The sequence below is a fragment of the Bombina bombina genome, chromosome 2 (assembly GCF_027579735.1).
Source record: "Bombina bombina isolate aBomBom1 chromosome 2, aBomBom1.pri, whole genome shotgun sequence".
In the NCBI taxonomy this organism is placed as follows: domain Eukaryota; kingdom Metazoa; phylum Chordata; class Amphibia; order Anura; family Bombinatoridae; genus Bombina; species Bombina bombina.
The window spans coordinates 1,228,428,608-1,228,447,580 of NC_069500.1; the positions used below are offsets into that span (position 1 = coordinate 1,228,428,608).

An 18,973-nucleotide genomic window follows, 5' to 3' on the forward strand; every position below is an offset into this window, starting at 1 on the left:
TTGGTCTGAAAATATATGATAGTTGCAATTTTTGTCAAACTGACTAAAATATGTGTGTACTTTATTCCTGATTGTAATCAAACTTGAAAGTGTTGTAAAAGGTAATATAAAGACACACACTCTCATACAACACACACTCTTATACAACACACATACACATCACACACACTCCTATATATATATATATTAATCTATTATGTCCCTTTAATAATCTTACTCATAGAAGTATAGGAAACGTTTGAGCACTTTCTGGTTCGTGTCTGCCCATAAAAACTATGTTTTGATTGGGGTAGAATTATCCTCTTCAAAGTCTGACATGACAGAAGCTCAGTTTCAGTTGTTGATTCCCAGCCCTCCCGTGTCATGTGAAGAGTTAATGTGCTGAACAGCTGCATTTAGTAATTCAGAAGCACTTTTTTTAAAATCTCACAGATACTATTTTTATAATAAACTAGTAGTACTAGTTACACCCCCTCCAGCTCTAGATAACATTGCTGCTGCGTTTCACATTAGATTTAATAACTTCACAGTGTGAAAATATCACTGTATAGAATTTTTTTGTTTCATTGTAAAAAAAAAAAAAAAATAGCCAATAGTAACTGAAAATAGAAACCCTCATTTAGTAAACTGCACTTAGCTCCTGAATACTCATTTGTATAACAAGTATGTCATGCGATAGGTCACAGCTGGCATTAGAGAGTTCAACTGTTACAACACCTCAGAAAGTCATATATTTAACGTGAACTGGCAGGGCGTGTTCAAGGTCTCTGTCGTCACAAGTGTGCTTTTTTTTTTATTTCCACAAACACTTCCGCAGCCCAAACTGAAATAGCAGCTGAGCAACTCACAATGTGACTGTAGAAGGAGCACCTGCAAGTCGCCTGAACGTGTACCTGGAACACTAAGGTACAGTATTGTTACGCCCCTTGCCTGTCCTTCCAGTATAAATTGTCAAACCTGCTGAGGTAGGGAGGGGCTCAGTGTCTGGTATGAAGTGGCTGTGTGACTGAAGTTGCATTGCTAAATATTTATTTTGCAACAGCAGGGAGAGTGGAAGCACACTGTATGAAAAGGAACAGAGCTCTGTGGGGGTGAGTGCACTTGGCAGTATTAACAATACTTGGGATGCACTTGAAAATCCTGTTTGATTTTCATTTTCCTTAACGAACGAACTGCTTAAATGTTGTATAACTATTATTGTAAGTGTCTGACAGCAGTCATTTGCTTTTAAGTGAATAGTGTATTGTTTATTCATGTGCTCCTGTGCCATGGGGAAATAGAATGTTCAGTGTACTCACTGCTCTTTCCTATCTCAATATGTTTAAATCGAATTGGCTTGTGTAGGTAGTTAATAAGATAAACAGTGTTATGGTCGTGTATCAAGAGTGGTTTTATGAAATATAAAGACATTTTAATGATTGTGCACAGAGGACTTCTACAAAACCTAGTGTGGAACATTTCTAATTCATTCTGATATTGTCAGACATACCCCCTACCTGCTGAGCACGATCCTTTTCTCTAACACTAGTTCTGTCAGTTGACACACATAATGTAGTTTGAAATGCAATAGCATCATATTAAATACAAATAAACTTTGAGTTTTAGATAGTGTAGGCAATTCCTGTCTGTCCTCTGCCAGCTTCACAGAACAGATTACAATCTTTGTTTTCTGTGAACCAGAAACTGGCAAAGAGCATCTATATATTTGTGCACTTTGTATCTCCAGCCAAGTATAAACTATTAACAGGAAGTGGGCATTCATTCTTTTTGTGTGCAGGAAAGTTTAGAACTATGTGCCCTGTGCTTTTGTATGATTAACTCATGGGAAAGAAAATAAATTAAATAGGATTTATTTTCATGCACAATAGAAGATATTTTGGATTATAATTGCATTTCCAGTGAAACAGCAAGAATGACATCTGTAAAGTATTACAATGAAAGCACATGGGAATGGAAATTATGAATAATATTAATTATTGAGATTAGTTAACAATATAAAATCATTTTTTAGACTAACCTGCAATCTGAAATATTGTGTCATCTATCTATCTATCATTCATCTGTTTTATATAAAAATGACAATTGCTAAATTATTAGCACATGTAAGTTTTGCATTCCTTTTAACTCCCTAATGGGACTATGTGTTAATTATTTTGCATGCTTAAATACATAGAAAACTAAAGTAAATTATTAAAAAATGACATGCTCTGGCAAATAAGGACATGCATTTTAATGTATTAGACTATATATATATATATATTCTTTTTTTTTTTTTAAATTAATTTCTGTAATGTAGGGGTCTCTGCTCACCCTCCCATCTCCCTTATCCCCCAAAAAACCTCTTTAACCCTCCCCATCCCACTGCTTCCCACCATATTTGTTACTGGCAGCCAGTCTGCCAGTAACAAATAACTACTTTGCTTATTTTTTTTTTTTTCATTTTATATGTATTTATTTATAAATTTATACTTTGATCAAATTTACATTTTTGGACAGTAAAGGATATACTGTATATAGGCTTGGGTATGCCAGGTCAGCTACTCACTCAGTATGTGGGAATATTGCTATGCTTATTTAATGCATTTTCTTAAACTCTGAATGGAGTATGGCACATTTGTATGGGATATAAGTTTTATGGTAAAGATTACTATATTTGTAGCTGATAAAACAAAATATTTGTATCTACATGTTCCTTATAACGGCACTGTGTTTGCAGTCATATTACATTAATGTTATTTGTGCAACAGTGTGCTGATAACATCTACATACAGTTTAGTGGCGGTTATAGGTAGAACTGGAACAAATAAAACAATTACAGTCTATTTAACAGCATCTGCAACAGTAAAGCTCTTTTGCACCTAATAAGCACAGGTACCAATGTTATCCCTACAATAAGAGGATCTCCTGATTCCGCCAGGGTCTCCACTACCATAATGACACTGTGCTGCGGAATCTGTTGGCGGTCTACAAATAACCGATAATAATTATAATATTCACTCACTTTATGTGGCAGGAATTAGTTAATAAAGAGACCGGAAAACACCTTGAGATTTTATATAAAATTATTAGTTATGTACAGTGAAACATATTTGCAATATATTTTTATTATTCATTGTGCCCACTTTTCCATGTAATTTAGCTGTGATTTTTGTTTAATTCTCAGAACTTAAAAATGCACCCTGCTGACTTATCAAGGCTAACTCTGCTACATATATGTCCATAATTGGCTTTAACTGAAATTACTAACATTATGACTGTGAATAGCTTTGTTGTCTGCAAACTCAACCTTGGATTGGCTCCTCCAAAAGGCAAATTGTGGTTCGAATTTGGCTACTGAAAAACTACTGCAGTGAGAAGGATGTTAATTTGTTTTAAAAATATTTAGACTTGACTGAAATGTTATTCTATAGGAAGACAACATGTAATGACAAGGTGTTTACTGTCCCTTTAAGACTTCAGAATTTTGGCTCCCCTTGAGATTCTGAGTGATGTACAGTGAGCCTTATGTCAGTATATGTTAAAGGGACAGTATACTCCAAAAACATTAACTAATTAAATTGATTGGACCGAGATACGGAAAGTGCCGCCTTTGTCAGATATATATATATATATATATATATATATATATATATATACATACATACATACATACATACATACATACACACACCATTTTTATTTTAAGCAACTTTCTAATTTACTCCTATTATTAATTTTTCTTTGTTCTCTTGCTATCTTTATTTAAAAAGCAGGAATGTAAAGCTTAGGAGCCCATTTTTGGTTCAGAAAAGCCAGCCCATTTTTGGTTCAGAATCTGGGTTATGCTTGCTTATTGGTGGCTAAATATCAGCCACCAATAAGCGCTATCCATGGTGCTGAACTTAAAATGGGCTGGCTCCTAAGCTTTACATTCCTGCATAAAAAAAAAATAAAGATAGCAAGAGAATGAAGAAAAATTGCTGATAGGAGTAAATTAGAAAGTTGCATGCGCACGGGCTCCACGTCTGGCTTACCCATTACTCTTAGGGAGACCCAAGAGTAATTTACATAAATGTGAAAAAAGAGAAAGAGAACAGCACTCCTGAGATAGAATAACGTCCATGCCTGTTCATTTATATTTGCAACTCAGGGTGCAGGTTCTTTTAGCACACTATGCCCCTTCACAGAGAAAAAATATCCTGTAGCATATGAGTCTGCACCCTGAGTTGCAAATATAAATGAACAGGCATGGAAGTTATTCTAGCTTTTGTTCTATCTCAGGAGTGCTGTTCTCTTTTCACAATTATGTAAATTACTCTTGGGTCTCCCTAAGAGTAATGGGTAAGCCAGACGTGGAGCCCGTGCACACATGCCCTTAGAGAGATACAACTGCACCTCACTGACGAGGCCCACAGAAGGCCGAAACGATCGTCTGGGTTTTTTTTTTTCCATTTTTCAGATAGGAATTACCTGGTATTTCGGCGCTGGACTGTCATTGGGCAGGGTGCAGACTCATATGCTACAGGATATTTTTTCTCTGTGAAGGGGCATAGTGTGCTAAAAGAACACGCACCCTGAATTGCAAATATAAATGAACAGGCATGGAAGTTATTCTAGCTTTTGTTCATCCAGACGGCATCTTCTATCTTCATCCATCCATCCGGCGCGGAGCGGGTCCATCTTCAAGACATCCGACGCGGAGCATCCTCTTCATCCGATGGCTAACACTGAATGAAGGTTCCTTTAAATGATGTAATCCAAGATGGCGTCCCTTCAATTCCGATTGGCTGATAAATTCTATCAGCCAATCGGCATTAAGCCAATAGGATTGAGCTGGCATTCTATTGGCTGATTGGAACAGTCAATAGAATACCAGCTCAATCCTATTGGCTGATTGGATCAGCCAAATAGGATTGAACTTCAATCCTATTGGCTGATCCAATCAGCCAATAGGATTTTTTCTACCTTAAATCTGATTGACTGATAGAATTCTATCCGCCAATCGGAATTGAAGGGACGCCTTCTTGGATGACGTCATTTAAAGGAACCTTCATTCAGTGTTAGCAATCGGATGAAGAGGATGCTCTGCGTCAGATGTCTTGAAGATGGACCCGCTCCGTGCTGGATGGATGAAGATAGAAGATGCCGTCTGGATGAAGACTTCTGCCCGTATGGAGGACCACTTTGCCCAGCTTGGATGAAGACTTTTCCCGGTAAGGTGATCTTCAAGGGGTTAGTGTTAGGTTTTTAAGGGGGTATTGGGTGGGTTTTAGAGTAGGGTTGGTTGTGTGGGTGGTGGGTTTTAATGTTGGGGGGGATTTGTATTTTTTTTTTTACAGGTAAAAGAGCTGATTACATTGGGGCAATGCCCCACAAAAGGCCCTTTAAAAGGGCTATTTGTAATTTAGTGTAGGGTAGGGCTTTATTTTTATTTTGGGGGGCTTTTTTATTTTGTTAGTGGGATTAGGTGTAATTAGTTTAAAAATCTTGTAATTTGTTTATTATTTTCTGTAATTTAGTGTTTGTTTTTGTACTTTAGATAATTGTATTTAATTGTATTTCATTTAGGGAATTAATTTAATTATAGTGTAGTGTTAGGTGTTAGTGTAACTTAGGTTAGGTTAGGTCAATTTGTATTTATTTTAGCTTGGTAGTTATTAAATAGTTAATAACTATTTAATAACTATTCTACCTAGTTAAAATAAATAAAAACTTGCCTGTAAAATAAAAATAAACCCTAAGCTAGCTACAATGTAAATATTAGTTATATTGTAGCTAGCTTAGGGTTTATTTTATAGGTAAGTATTTAGTTTTAAATAGGAATAATTTAGTTAATGATAGTAATTTTTATTTAGATTTCTTTTAATTATATTTAAGTTAGGGGGGTTAGGGTTAGACTTAGATTTAGGGGTTAATAACTTTAGTATAGTGGCATCGACGTTGGAGGCGGCAGATTAGGGGTTAATAAATGTAGGTAGGTGTCGGCAATGTTAGGGACGGCAGATTAGGGGTTAATAATATTTAACTAATGTTTGCGACGGTTTAGGGGTTAATATATTTATTATAGTGGCGGCGATGTCCGGTTCGGCAGATTAGGGGTTAATTTTTTTTTTGGTGTTTGCAATGCGGGAGGGCCTCGGTTTAGGGGTTAATAGGTAGTTTATGGGTGTTAGTGTACTTTTTAGCACTTTAGTTAAGAGTTTTATGCTACGGCGTTGTAGTGTAAAACTCTTAACTACTGACTTTAAAATGCGGTACCAGTCTTGACAGGAGAGGGTCTACCACTCACTTTTTGGCAGACTCGTAATACCGGCGCTATGCAAATCCCATTGAAAAAGAGGATACGCAATTTACGTAAGTGGATTTGCGGTATTTCCAAGTCTGGCCAAAAAAGTGAGCGGTGAGCTTGTACCTTCAAGACTCGTAATACCAGCGGGCGTTAAAAAGCAGCGTTAGGACCGGCTAACGCTGCTTTTTAAGCCTAACGCAGAACTCGTAATCTAGCCGTAAGGGATTAAAACATCCTCCCTTTCCATCAACATTGTTAATTTTCTGAATAATGGACTTGGTTATTGCACAAATCAGCAGTTAGTCTTGTTTATAATGACTTTTCAAACAGCAGAGCAGCATAATATAGATATGTAGTTACATTCCAGTCTTTTTTTTTTTTTTGCATACAGAGTCATCCTACTGGCATAACAAGCAGTTTAAGCAGCTATTAGTTATTAAAGGTTCCTCATGCCATGCGAAAATAAATCTGTACTTAAAAACAATAATGTAACTGCATTAGAAACATATCTGTTGTGATAAACTTCACATTTAAATAACGCAAGTTGCTCATCAACCTTGTTAGCTCCAAATACCATCTGATTATTAATATGTTGTTCCAGTTAAAAAATATACTATTTTAATCTGTAATCATTTTTTTTAATAACATTTTTAATAAGCTTTTCAACTGTGACTGTGATTCTCCTATATTAGTACTGAGGTCAGTAGAAATAAACAGGTTGACAACTTGCAATGTAGACCTTCACATAAAAATTATTTATTTTTCTTTAATTAGTTTTTAAAATGTTCTTTTCCTCTAAATACATCTTAAAAAGTATTTTAATGGTTTTAATTGTCTTATTTTACATCATGTACATTTGAGATGGATTGCATATTGTATATTGACAAAGAAAGTGCTTTCTTTCAATGTCACCATTCCACATGAGTGTTATAAAACATAAACATTGTAAAGTTTTACCAAAATGTTTTTTATTGGAGAGGGGTGTTTTTCTTGATGTGGAAATTAAAAGCTGGTTATATTAGACAGCCCAAGAAACCACCATTCTTCCTAAATTGTGAAATCAAGGAAGTTGCCAGTTACATAAGCCTTCTTTTATTTATAAATAATTAGGTTATTCAGGATATTAAGAAAAAAATACTTCTGTTCATGTTGTCATATGTATATTATGCAGGGAAAACTGCATGCACGAGCCTGGTTTAAGACCCTTTTTAGATTGAAACATTAAAGGTACATAAAAGTTAAAATTTAAACTTTCTTGCTTCAAATAGAGCATGCAATTTTTAGATACTTTACAATGTCTTTCTGTTATTACATTTCTTTGTTCTCTTGTTATCTTCTGTTGAAATCATATTTAGGTAGGCTCAGGTGCAGCAATGCATTTACTGGACGCTAGTTGCTGATTGGTAGCTACACAGATATACCATTGCGTTTTGTCATTGGTTTACCAGATGTTTTCAGGTACGAGCCAGTGGTGCATTATAGCTCTAAATCTGACTTTGACTATGTGTTTAAACCATTTGCAGGAGTTAAACATAGTTATATGCAAGCAACAGTATAATATTAACACATCAGATCATTTATTTGTTTTACAATTGTATGCCCTTTTAACTCTGATGGACTGTATGCTTTGTTTATTCAATGTAATGCAGAATGTGAGTAAAAAAAATAGTTTGCCTGAAATAACTGGAATTTGGCCAAAGTTAAGTTAATGTTATTCAGTTTGAAAGCTGTAGCCCAGGTAAGTCCAGCCTACAGTGCAGAACCCTACCCACAGCAGGATTTTATCTAACTTGTGACAAAGAGGAGGTTTTAGTTGCAATAGGTACCACCCCTTCTGCTCTCTTCACCTCTTCCTGTCTGGTTGCCAGACTCAGTGCTCTCTCCTCCCATCACTGACCCTGTGTACAGTGCTGTCCTATGAAACTGCATGCACTGCATGTGGTTCAGAGACAGATGGGTTCAGGCAAGTGAACATAAAGCTACTACAAATGGGTTTCTGGGCACGTGCACCTGACCTGTGGTTATGTAATAGCGCTACCACACAGTTTTTGCTGACATCTGCATCTGCACAAAGCTCTCTTTGGACACACAATTACCATATAGTGGTTCCTGAGGATATGTGTAGTCTGTCTTTTGGGGCATAAAGTTGCCTTAACCCCTTAATGACCGGACCATTTTTCAATTTTCTTACCCTTAATGACAATGGCTATTTTTACATTTCTGTGGTGTTTGTGTTCAGCTGTAATTTTCCTCTTACTCATTTACTGTACCCACACATATTATATACCGTTTTTCTCGCCATTAAATGGACTTTCTAAATATACCATTATTTTCATTATATCTTATAATTTACTATAAAAATTTTTATAAAATATGAGGAAAAAATGGAAAAAACACACTTTTCTCCAACATTGGTGTGTCCGGTCCACGGCGTCATCCTTACTTGTGGGATATTCTCTTCCCCAACAGGAAATGGCAAAGAGTCCCAGCAAAGCTGGTCACATGATCCCTCCTAGGCTCCGCCCACCCCAGTCATTCTCTTTGCCGTTGCACAGGCAACATCTCCACGGAGATGGTTAAGAGTTTTTTGGTGTTTAAATGTAGTTTTATTCTTCTATCAAGTGTTTGTTATTTTAAAATAGTGCTGGTATGTACTATTTACTCTGAAACAGAAAAGGATGAAGATTTCTGTTTGTAAGAGGAAGATGATTTTAGCAGACAGTAACTGAAATCAATTGCTGTTTCCACACAGGACTGTTGAGATGAAGTAACTTCAGTTGGGGGAAACAGTTAGCAGTCTTTTCTGCTTAAGGTATGACTAGCCATATTTCTAACAAGACCATGTAATGCTGGAAGGCTGTCATTTCCCCTCATGGGGACCAGTAAGCCATTTTCTTAGTTAAACATAAAAGAATAAAGGGCTTCAAAAAGGGCTTAAAAACTGGTAGACATTTTTCTGGGCTAAAACAATTGCTTTACTAGGCATATTATGCAGATTCTAACTAATTATTGGTATTATAATCTTGGGGAACGTTTAGAAAAACGGCAGGCACTGTGTTGGACACCTTTTTCAGATGGGGGCCTTTCTAGTTATAGACAGAGCCTCATTCTGGGACTGTATAGGGGTTAAATGTAAAAACGGCTCCGGTTCCGTTAATTTAAGGGTTAAAGCTCTGAAATTTGGTGTGCAATACTTTTAATGCTTTAAGACACTGTGGTGAAATTTTGGTGAATTTTGAACAATTCCTTCATACTTTTTCACATATTCAGTAATAAAGTGTTTTCAGTTTGAAATTTAAAGTGACAGTAACGGTTTTATTTTAAAACGTTTTTTGTGCTTTGTTGACAAGTTTAAGCCTGTTTAACATGTCTGTACCATCAGATAAGCTATGTTCTATATGTATGAAAGCCAATGTGTCTCCCCATTTAAATTTATGTGATAATTGTGCCATAGTGTCCAAACAAAGTAAGGACAGTATTGCAACAGATAATGATATTGCCCAAGATGATTCCTCAAATGAGGGGAGTAAACATGATACTACATCATCCCCTACTGTGTCTACACCAGTTATGCCCACACAGGAGGCCCCTAGTACATCTAGTGCGCCAATACTTATTACCATGCAACAATTAACGGCTGTAATGGATAACTCCATAGCAAATCTTTTATCCAAAATGCCTACTTATCAGAGAGAGCGCGATTGCTCTGTTTTAAACACTGAAGAGCAAGAGGACGCTGATGATAACTGTTCTGACATACCCTCACACCAATCTCAAGGGGCCATGAGGGAGGTTTTGTCTGATGGAGAAATTTCAGATTCAGGAAAAATTTCTCATCAAGCTGAACCTGATGTTGTGACATTTAAATTTAAATTAGAACATCTCCGCGCACTGCTTAAGGAGGTGTTATCTACTCTGGATGATTGTGACAATTTGGTCATTCCAGAGAAATTATGTAAGATGGACAAGTTCCTAGAGGTTCCGGTGCCCCCCGACGCTTTTCCTATACCCAAGCGGGTGTCGGACATAGTAAATAAAGAGTGGGAAAGGCCCGGCATACCTTTTGTTCCCCCCCCTGTATTTAAGAAATTATTTCCTATAGTCGACCCCAGAAAGGACTTATGGCAGACAGTCCCCAAGGTCGAGGGGGCGGTTTCTACTCTAAACAAACGCACTACTATTCCTATCGAAGATAGTTGTGCTTTCAAAGATCCTATGGATAAGAAATTAGAGGGTTTGCTTAAAAAGATTTTTGTACAGCAAGGTTACCTTCTACAACCAATTTCATGCATTGTTCCTGTCACTACGGCAGCGTGTTTCTGGTTCGAGGAACTAGAAAAATCGCTCAGTAAAGAATCTACGTATGAGGAGGTTATGGACAGAGTTCAAGCACTTAAATTGGCTAACTCTTTTGTTTTAGATGCCGCTTTGCAATTAGCTAGATTAGCGGCGAAAAATTCAGGGTTTGCTGTCGTGGCGCGCAGAGTGCTTTGACTAAAGTCTTGGTCAGCGGATGTGTCTTCCAAGACAAAATTGCTTAACATTCCTTTCAAAGGTAAAACATTATTTGGACCTGATTTGAAAGAGATTATTTCAGACATCACTGGGGGAAAGGGCCACGCCCTCCCACAGGATAGGTCTTTTAAGGCTAATAATAAGCCTAATTTTCGTCCCTTTCGCAGAAACGGACCAGTCTCTAATTCTGTATCCTCTAAGCAAGAGGGTAATACTTCACAACCCAAACCAGCCTGGAAACCAATGCAAGGCTGGAACAAGGGTAAGCAGGCCAAGAAGCCTACCACTGCTACCAAAACAGCATGAAGGGATAGCCCCCGATCCGGGACCGGATCTAGTGGGGGGCAGACTTTCTCTCTTTGCTCAGGCTTGGGCAAGAGATGTTCAGGATCCTTGGGCGCTAGAAATAGTTTCTCAAGGTTATCTCCTGGAATTCAAGGCACTACCCCCAAGGGGAAGGTTCCACAGGTCTCAATTATCTTCAAACCAAATAAAGAGACAGGCATTCTTACATTGTGTAGAAGACCTGTTAAAGATGGGAGTGATACATCCAGTTCCAATAAGAGAACAAGGAATGGGATTTTATTCCAATCTGTTCATAGTTCCCAAAAAAGAGGGAACATTCAGACCAATTTTGGATCTAAAGATCCTAAACAAATTTCTCAGGGTACCATCGTTCAAAATGGAAACTATTCGAACGATCCTACCTACTATCCAGGAAAATCAATTTATGTCTACCGTGGATTTAAAGGATGTGTACCTACATATTCCTATCCACAAGGAACATCATCAGTTCCTAAGGTACGCTTTTCTGGACAAGCATTACCAGTTTGTGGCACTTCCATTTGGATTAGCCACTGCTCCAAGGATTTTCACAAAGGTACTAGGGTCCCTTCTAGCGGTTCTAAGACCAAGGGGCATTGCAGTAGTACCTTACTTGGACGACATCCTGATTCAAGCGTCGTCCCTGTCAAAAGCAAAGGCTCATACGGACATCGTCCTAGCCTTTCTCAGATCTCACGGATGGAAGGTGAACAAAGAAAAAAGTTCTCTGTCCCCGTCAACAAGAGTTCCCTTCTTGGGAACAATAATAGATTCCTTAGAAATGAGGATTTTTCTGACAGAGGTCAGAAAATCAAAACTTCTAAGCTCTTGTCAAGTACTTCATTCTGTTCCTCGTCCTTCCATAGCGCAGTGCATGGAAGTAATAGGATTGATGGTTGCAACAATGGACATAGTTCCTTTTGCACGAATTCATCTAAGACCATTACAACTGTGCATGCTCAGACAGTGGAATGGGGATTATACAGACTTGTCTCCGACGATTCAAGTAGATCAAAAGACCAGAGATTCACTCCGTTGGTGGCTGACCCTGGACAATCTGTCACAGGGAATGAGCTTCCGCAGACCAGAGTGGGTCATTGTCACGACCGACGCCAGCCTAGTGGGCTGGGGCGTGGTCTGGGAATCCCTGAAAGCTCAGGGTCTATGGTCTCGGGAAGAGTCTCTTCTCCCGATAAACATTCTGGAACTGAGAGCGATATTCAATGCTCTCAGAGCTTGGCCTCAACTAGCAAAGGCCAAATTCATAAGGTTTCAGTCAGACAACATGACGACCGTTGCATATATCAATCATCAGGGGGGAACAAGGACTTCCCTGGCGATGAAAGAAGTGACCAAGATAATTCAATGGGCGGAGGATCACTCCTGCCACTTGTCTGCGATCCACATCCCAGGAGTGGAAAATTGGGAAGCGGATTTTCTGAGTCGTCAGACATTCCATCCGGGGGAGTGGGAACTCCATCCGGAAATCTTTGCCCAAATAACTCAATTATGGGGCATTCCAGACATCGATCTGATGGCGTCTCGTCAGAACTTCAAGGTTCCTTGCTACGGGTCCAGATCCAGGGATCCCAAGGCGACCCTAGTAGATGCACTAGTAGCACCTTGGACCTTCAACCTAGCTTATGTATTCCCACCGTTTCCTCTCATCCCCAGGCTGGTAGCCAGGATCAATCAGGAGAGGGCCTCGGTGATCTTGATAGCTCCTGCGTGGCCACGCAGGACTTGGTATGCAGACCTGGTCAATATGTCATCGGCTTCACCATGGAAGCTACCTTTGAGACAGGACCTTCTTGTTCAGGGTCCATTCGAACATCCGAATCTGGTTTCCCTCCAACTGACGGCTTGGAGATTGAACGCTTGATTTTATCAAAGCGTGGGTTTTCAGATTCTGTAATAGATACTCTGATTCAGGCTAGAAAGCCTGTAACTAGAAAAATTTACCATAAAATATGGAAAAAATATATCTGTTGGTGTGAATCTAAAGGATTCCCATGGAACAAGATAAAAATTCCTAAGATTCTATCCTTTCTACAAGAAGGTTTGGAGAAAGGATTATCTGCAAGTTCTCTGAAGGGACAGATCTCTGCTTTATCTGTTTTACTTCACAAAAGACTGGCAGCTGTGCCAGATGTTCAAGCATTTGTTCAGGCTCTGGTTAGGATCAAGCCTGTTTACAGACCTTTGACTCCTCCCTGGAGTCTAAATCTAGTTCTTTCAGTTCTTCAAGGGGTTCCGTTTGAACCCTTACATTCCGTAGATATTAAGTTATTATCTTGGAAAGTTTTGTTTTTGGTTGCAATTTCTTCTGCTAGAAGAGTTTCAGAGTTATCTGCTCTGCAGTGTTCTCCGCCCTATCTGGTGTTCCATGCAGATAAGGTGGTTTTGCGTACTAAGCCTGGTTTTCTTCCGAAAGTTGTTTCCAACAAAAATATTAACCAGGAGATAGTTGTACCTTCTTTGTGTCCGAATCCAGTTTCAAAGAAGGAACGTTTGTTACACAATTTGGACGTAGTCTGTGCTCTGAAATTCTATTTAGAGGCTACTAAAGATTTCAGACAAACATCTTCATTGTTTGTTGTTTATTCTGGTAAAAGGAGAGGTCAAAAAGCGACTTCTACCTCTCTTTCCTTTTGGCTTAAAAGCATTATCCGATTGGCTTATGAGACTGCCGGACGGCAGCCTCCTGAAAGAATCACAGCTCACTCCACTAGGGCTGTGGCTTCCACATGGGCCTTCAAGAATGAGGCTTCTGTTGACCAGATATGTAAGGCAGCGACTTGGTCTTCACTGCACATTTTTGCCAAATTTTACAAATTTGATACTTTTGCTTCTTCGGAGGCTATTTTTGGGAGAAAGGTTTTGCAAGCCGTGGTGCCTTCCATTTAGGTGACCTGATTTGCTCCCTCCCTTCATCCGTGTCCTAAAGCTTTGGTATTGGTTCCCACAAGTAAGGATGACGCCGTGGACCGGACACACCAATGTTGGAGAAAACAGAATTTATGCTTACCTGATAAATTACTTTCTCCAACGGTGTGTCCGGTCCACGGCCCGCCCTGGTTTTTTAATCAGGTCTGATGAATTATTTTCTCTAACTACAGTCACCACGGTATCATATGGTTTCTCCTATATATATTTCCTCCTGTCCGTCGGTCGAATGACTGGGGTGGGCGGAGCCTAGGAGGGATCATGTGACCAGCTTTGCTGGGACTCTTTGCCATTTCCTGTTGGGGAAGAGAATATCCCACAAGTAAGGATGACGCCGTGGACCGGACACACCGTTGGAGAAAGTAATTTATCAGGTAAGCATAAATTCTGTTTTTCTAACTTTGACCCCCAAAATCTGTTACACATCTACAACCACTAAAAAACACCTATGCTAAATAGTTTCTAAATTTTGTCCTGAGTTTAGAAATACCCAATGTTTACATGTTCTTTGCTTTTTTTGTAAGTTATAGGGCCATAAATACAAGTAGCACTTCGCTATTTCCAAACCACTTTTTTTTTCAAAATTAGCGCTAGTTACATTGGAACACTGATATCTGTAAGGAATACCTGAATATCCATTGACATGTATATATTTTTTTTTAGAAGACATCCCAAAGTATTGATCTAGGCCCATTTTGGTATATTTCATGCCACCGTTTCACCGCCAAATGCGATCAAATTAAAAAAAAATGTTCACTTTTTCACACATTTTGTCACAAACTTTAGGTTTCCCACTGAAATTATTTACAAACAGCTTCTGCAATTATGGCACAAATGGTTGTAAATGCTTCTCTGGGATCGCCTTTGTTCAGAAATAGCAGACTTATATGGCTTTGGGGTTGCTTTTTGGTAATTAGAAGGCCGCTAAATGCCGCTGCGCACCACACGTGTTTTATGCCCAGCAATGAAGGGGTTAATTAGGGAGCATGTAGGGAGCTTGTAGGGTTAATTTTAGCTTTAGTTTAGTGTAGTAGACAACCCCAAGTATTGATCTAGGCCAATTTTGGTATATTTCATGCCACCATTTCACCTCCAAATGCGAGCAAATAAAAAAAACCTTTAAATTTTTCACAATTTTAGGTTTCTCACTGAAATTATTTACAAACAGTTTGTGCAATTATGGCACAAATGGTTGTAAAAGCTTCTCTGGGATCCCCTTTGTTCAGAAATAGCAGACATATATGGCTTTGGCGTTGCTTTTTGTTAATTAGAAGGCCGCTAAATGCTGCTGCGCACAACACGTGAATTATGCCCAGCAGTGAAGGAGTTAATTAGGTAGCTTGTAGGGCGCTGGCAGGGTTAATTTTAGCTTTAGTGTAGAGATCAGCCTCCCACCTGACACATCCCACCCCCTGATCCCTCCCAAACAGCTCTCTTCCCTCCCCCACCCCACAATTGTCCCCGCCATCTTAAGTACTGGCAGAAAGTCTGCCAGTACTAAATAAAAGGAGTTTTTTTTATTTTATTTTTTAAAAAAAATGTATTCTGCTGTAATGGAGCCCTGCCTTAGCCCCCAACCTCCCTGATCCCCCACCAAACAGCTCTATAACCCTCCCTGCTACTTAATTGCCGCCATATTGGGTACTGGCAGCTGTCTGCCAGTACCCAATTTGCCCCCAAAAATATTTATAAATTTTGCCCCCAAAAATATTTATAAACTTTTCTGTAGTGTAGCAGCCCCCCCCTCAATACCCCCAACCCCCCCCAGATCCTTTTATATATATATATATTTTTTTTTTTTTTATGTTTTGAACTTTTTTTTTTTTCATTGGTGTCAGTGGCTAATATGCGCGCGCGCCCACGTGCACGCGCGCGCCCCCCACGTGCGCGCGCCCGCGCGCTGCCGGCTCTTTGCTTCCCCCCGGAACACTCTGCACCATTGATACCGGTGCAGAGAGGGCCACAGAGTGGCTCTCTCTGCATCGGAGGCTTGTTAAAAGGTATTGCAGGATGCCTCCATATCGAGGCATCACTGCAATACCCTGAGAGCTGCTGGAAGCAATTGCGATCGCTTCCAGCAGCTCTCTTAAACAACTGACGTACCAGGTACGTCCATTGTCACTAACTGCTAGTTTTTGCAGGACGTACCTGGTACGTCAGTTGTCATTAAGGGGTTAAAGGGACACTGAACCCAAATTTTTTCTATTGTGATTCAGATAGAGCATGCAATTTTAAGCAACTTTCTAATTTACTCCTATTATCAAATTATTTTCATTCTCTTGGAATCTTTATTTGAAATGCAAGAATGTAAGTTTAGATGCCGGCCCATTTCACCTACCAATAAACAAGTGCTTTCCATGGTTCTGAACCAAAAAAATAGCTTAAATGCCTTATTTTTCAAATAAAGAAAGCAAGAGAACGAAGAAAAATTGATAATAGGAGTAAATTGGAAAGATGTTTAAAATTGCATGCTCTATCTGAATCACGAAAGAAAAAAATTGGGTTCAGTGTCCCTTTAAATGCATTGCTGGGACATACATAAAAATGCGTAGCTGACATAAATGGATTAATTGGGAAATGCATGGATTTATTGTTGTATGATGTGACCCCTGTTGCAGATGGCCCATGATCTGGTTGAATGTAAAGCTTACATAGAGGGTTTATATGGATGAATCTGATCTGATGGAGTCTACTTAAGAATTTGTAATTTTTAAATTGATAGAAATTCCCTTTATTATCCATTGCCCATGTTTGCACAGCCAACACTGTTATATTAATATACTTTTTACCTCTGTGATTACCTTGTAGCTAAGCCTCTTCAGACTGCCCCCTTATCTCAGTTCTTTTGACAGACATGCATTTTAGCCAATCAGTGCTGACTCTTAAATAACTCCACAGGAGTGAGCACAATGTTATCTATATGACACACATGAACTAGCATGAATACCAAGAGAACAGTTAGGGGTCAATTTAGCAAGCTCCATACGGAGCTTGAAACCCCGTGTTTAGGCTCCCCGGAAACAGAAGTTATGAAGCAGCGGTCTAAAGGCCGCTACTCCATAACCTGTCTGCCTGCTCAGGGCCGGACTGGGAAATCAGACCGGTCCTGGAAATTTGTAAAGACCAGCCCAGCCCTACCGGCCCAGCCAACTCCGCCCCCTGGTATAAGCCTATTCTTGCATATCGCAGTGGTGCTACTAACCCTCAGGCTCTTCTTGCTCTATGTGCTTGTTCCGGCCCATGTGGCCTCCAGCTTGCCACTTCTCTTCATTACAGACAGTCTAACAGACAGTAATAATACATATAAACAAGCAAACTTAGTAGGCTTATTAATTAATACATTTAGGCCAGACAGGCAATAGGCAAATGTGACTGTCTCGCAGCCTCTAAACACTTCTGGTCTGACTGTCACACACTTCTAGCCCCCAGGCACGGCAGCATTCAGCAGAATAATAACAAATTTTTAAACTGGTCCCCTACCTTTCTTCAAGTATATCGACTTTTGTGTACTTTTTCAGTTTTCTTTCTTCTGGTGATGAGATGATGATCTTCTGATCCCTATGACCAGTCAAGTGACACTGAGCTGACTGCTGCCCACGTGGCTTCCCTCCAACTCGGCTCCATCCTGGACTCCTGTTGCGTGAGACTGTGAGTGTGCTCACGTGATAACGTTCGTCCCGCCTCCCCCAAATCCCTCCCCCACTCCAGTGTCTATTGCGGTTGCAGCATGATGGATGATTGGCAAATCCAATTTGGAGATGACATATTGGCAGGCATGTCATGACTCATCATCATGTGATATTTGGAGCCGGAGCACTGAGCAATCGTGAGCCGCGGCGACACTGCACTGCCGCATCCTGAGCAGGTGAGAGCAGCTGCTGCCAGCTGCTTGATTCGACTACTATATCGACTCTACACTAGAGTGAGTCTGCCTGCACTGCAGCCTGGCTCCTCTAGCTGTATGATGATCATCATGATGAATGTGATGATGTCACTGTCACAACTCAAACTCAGTCTCTGGACTCTAACTCGCTATTGTGTACCCAATATTAGCAGGGCAGCGGGAGGCCACTCAGTCTGTCTCACTCACCTATGAATGATGCATATGTTGTAGTGACTGCTGTGTTCTCCTCTGGTGCTGGTGCGGTGCATGCTGCAGCTGCTGCCGGCCCACCAGATGTCAGCATTTATTGATGTGCAGTGGACATGATACGCTACATCATATCATGTCCGCTCTCACATTATTAAATTGACCCCCTAGGGTCTGCTGTGGGTATAGAGCTTGCACAAATGAGGTGGAATTTTCAAAAAGATAGCCAGGAATCATTTCCTGTTTCAGTTATAGTGGTACTATGAGTCATATTTTTTAATACTTGGCTCCTCTAGTTTGTACATAATGCATACTTCCATATTAGTTAGCGAATGTAATTTTCCTTTTATACCCTGATATTTCAAAATATGCCTTATATGGGTCCAAGACCCTATGCAAATTTTGTTTGTTTTTATGGTTGTCTGTGTGTGTACGTGCGTGTGTGTGTGTGTGCACGTGCTTGTGTATGTAAAAGTGTTGGGCAAACGTGTCAAGTGTTTTGTATTTTTATTTATATATATATATATATATATATATATATATATATATATATATATATATACATATATACATATATATATATATATATATATATATATATATATATATATATATATATATATATATATATACATACACACAGTCATATGCAAAAGTTTAGGCACCCCTGACAATTTCCATGATTTTTATTTATAAATAATTGGGTATTTGGATCAGCAATTTCATTTTGATCTGTCAAATAACTGAAGGACACAGTAATATTTCAGTAGTGAAATGAGGTTTATTGGATTAACAGAAAATGTGCAATATGCATCAAAACGAAATTGGAC

General features: G+C 39.3%; 1 protein-coding gene across 2 annotated transcripts in view; it reads left to right on the forward strand.

Moving 5' to 3' along the window:
* Window positions 1-802: 802 nt before the first annotated feature.
* The window catches only part of TEC (tec protein tyrosine kinase), a 431,581-nt gene continuing 413,410 nt past the window's right edge, over window positions 803-18,973 (forward strand). The window contains exon 1 of one of the 2 annotated variants that reach the window (XM_053703987.1): window positions 803-906. Coding sequence is in view for 1 of the 2 variants with exons in the window: in XM_053703986.1 (XP_053559961.1) it covers window positions 1,066-1,091 (26 nt within the window). In the remaining variant the exon portion in view is untranslated. Of the gene's footprint in view, window positions 907-995; window positions 1,092-18,973 lie in introns of those variants that run through there. The other variant, XM_053703986.1, reaches the window with a different exon arrangement.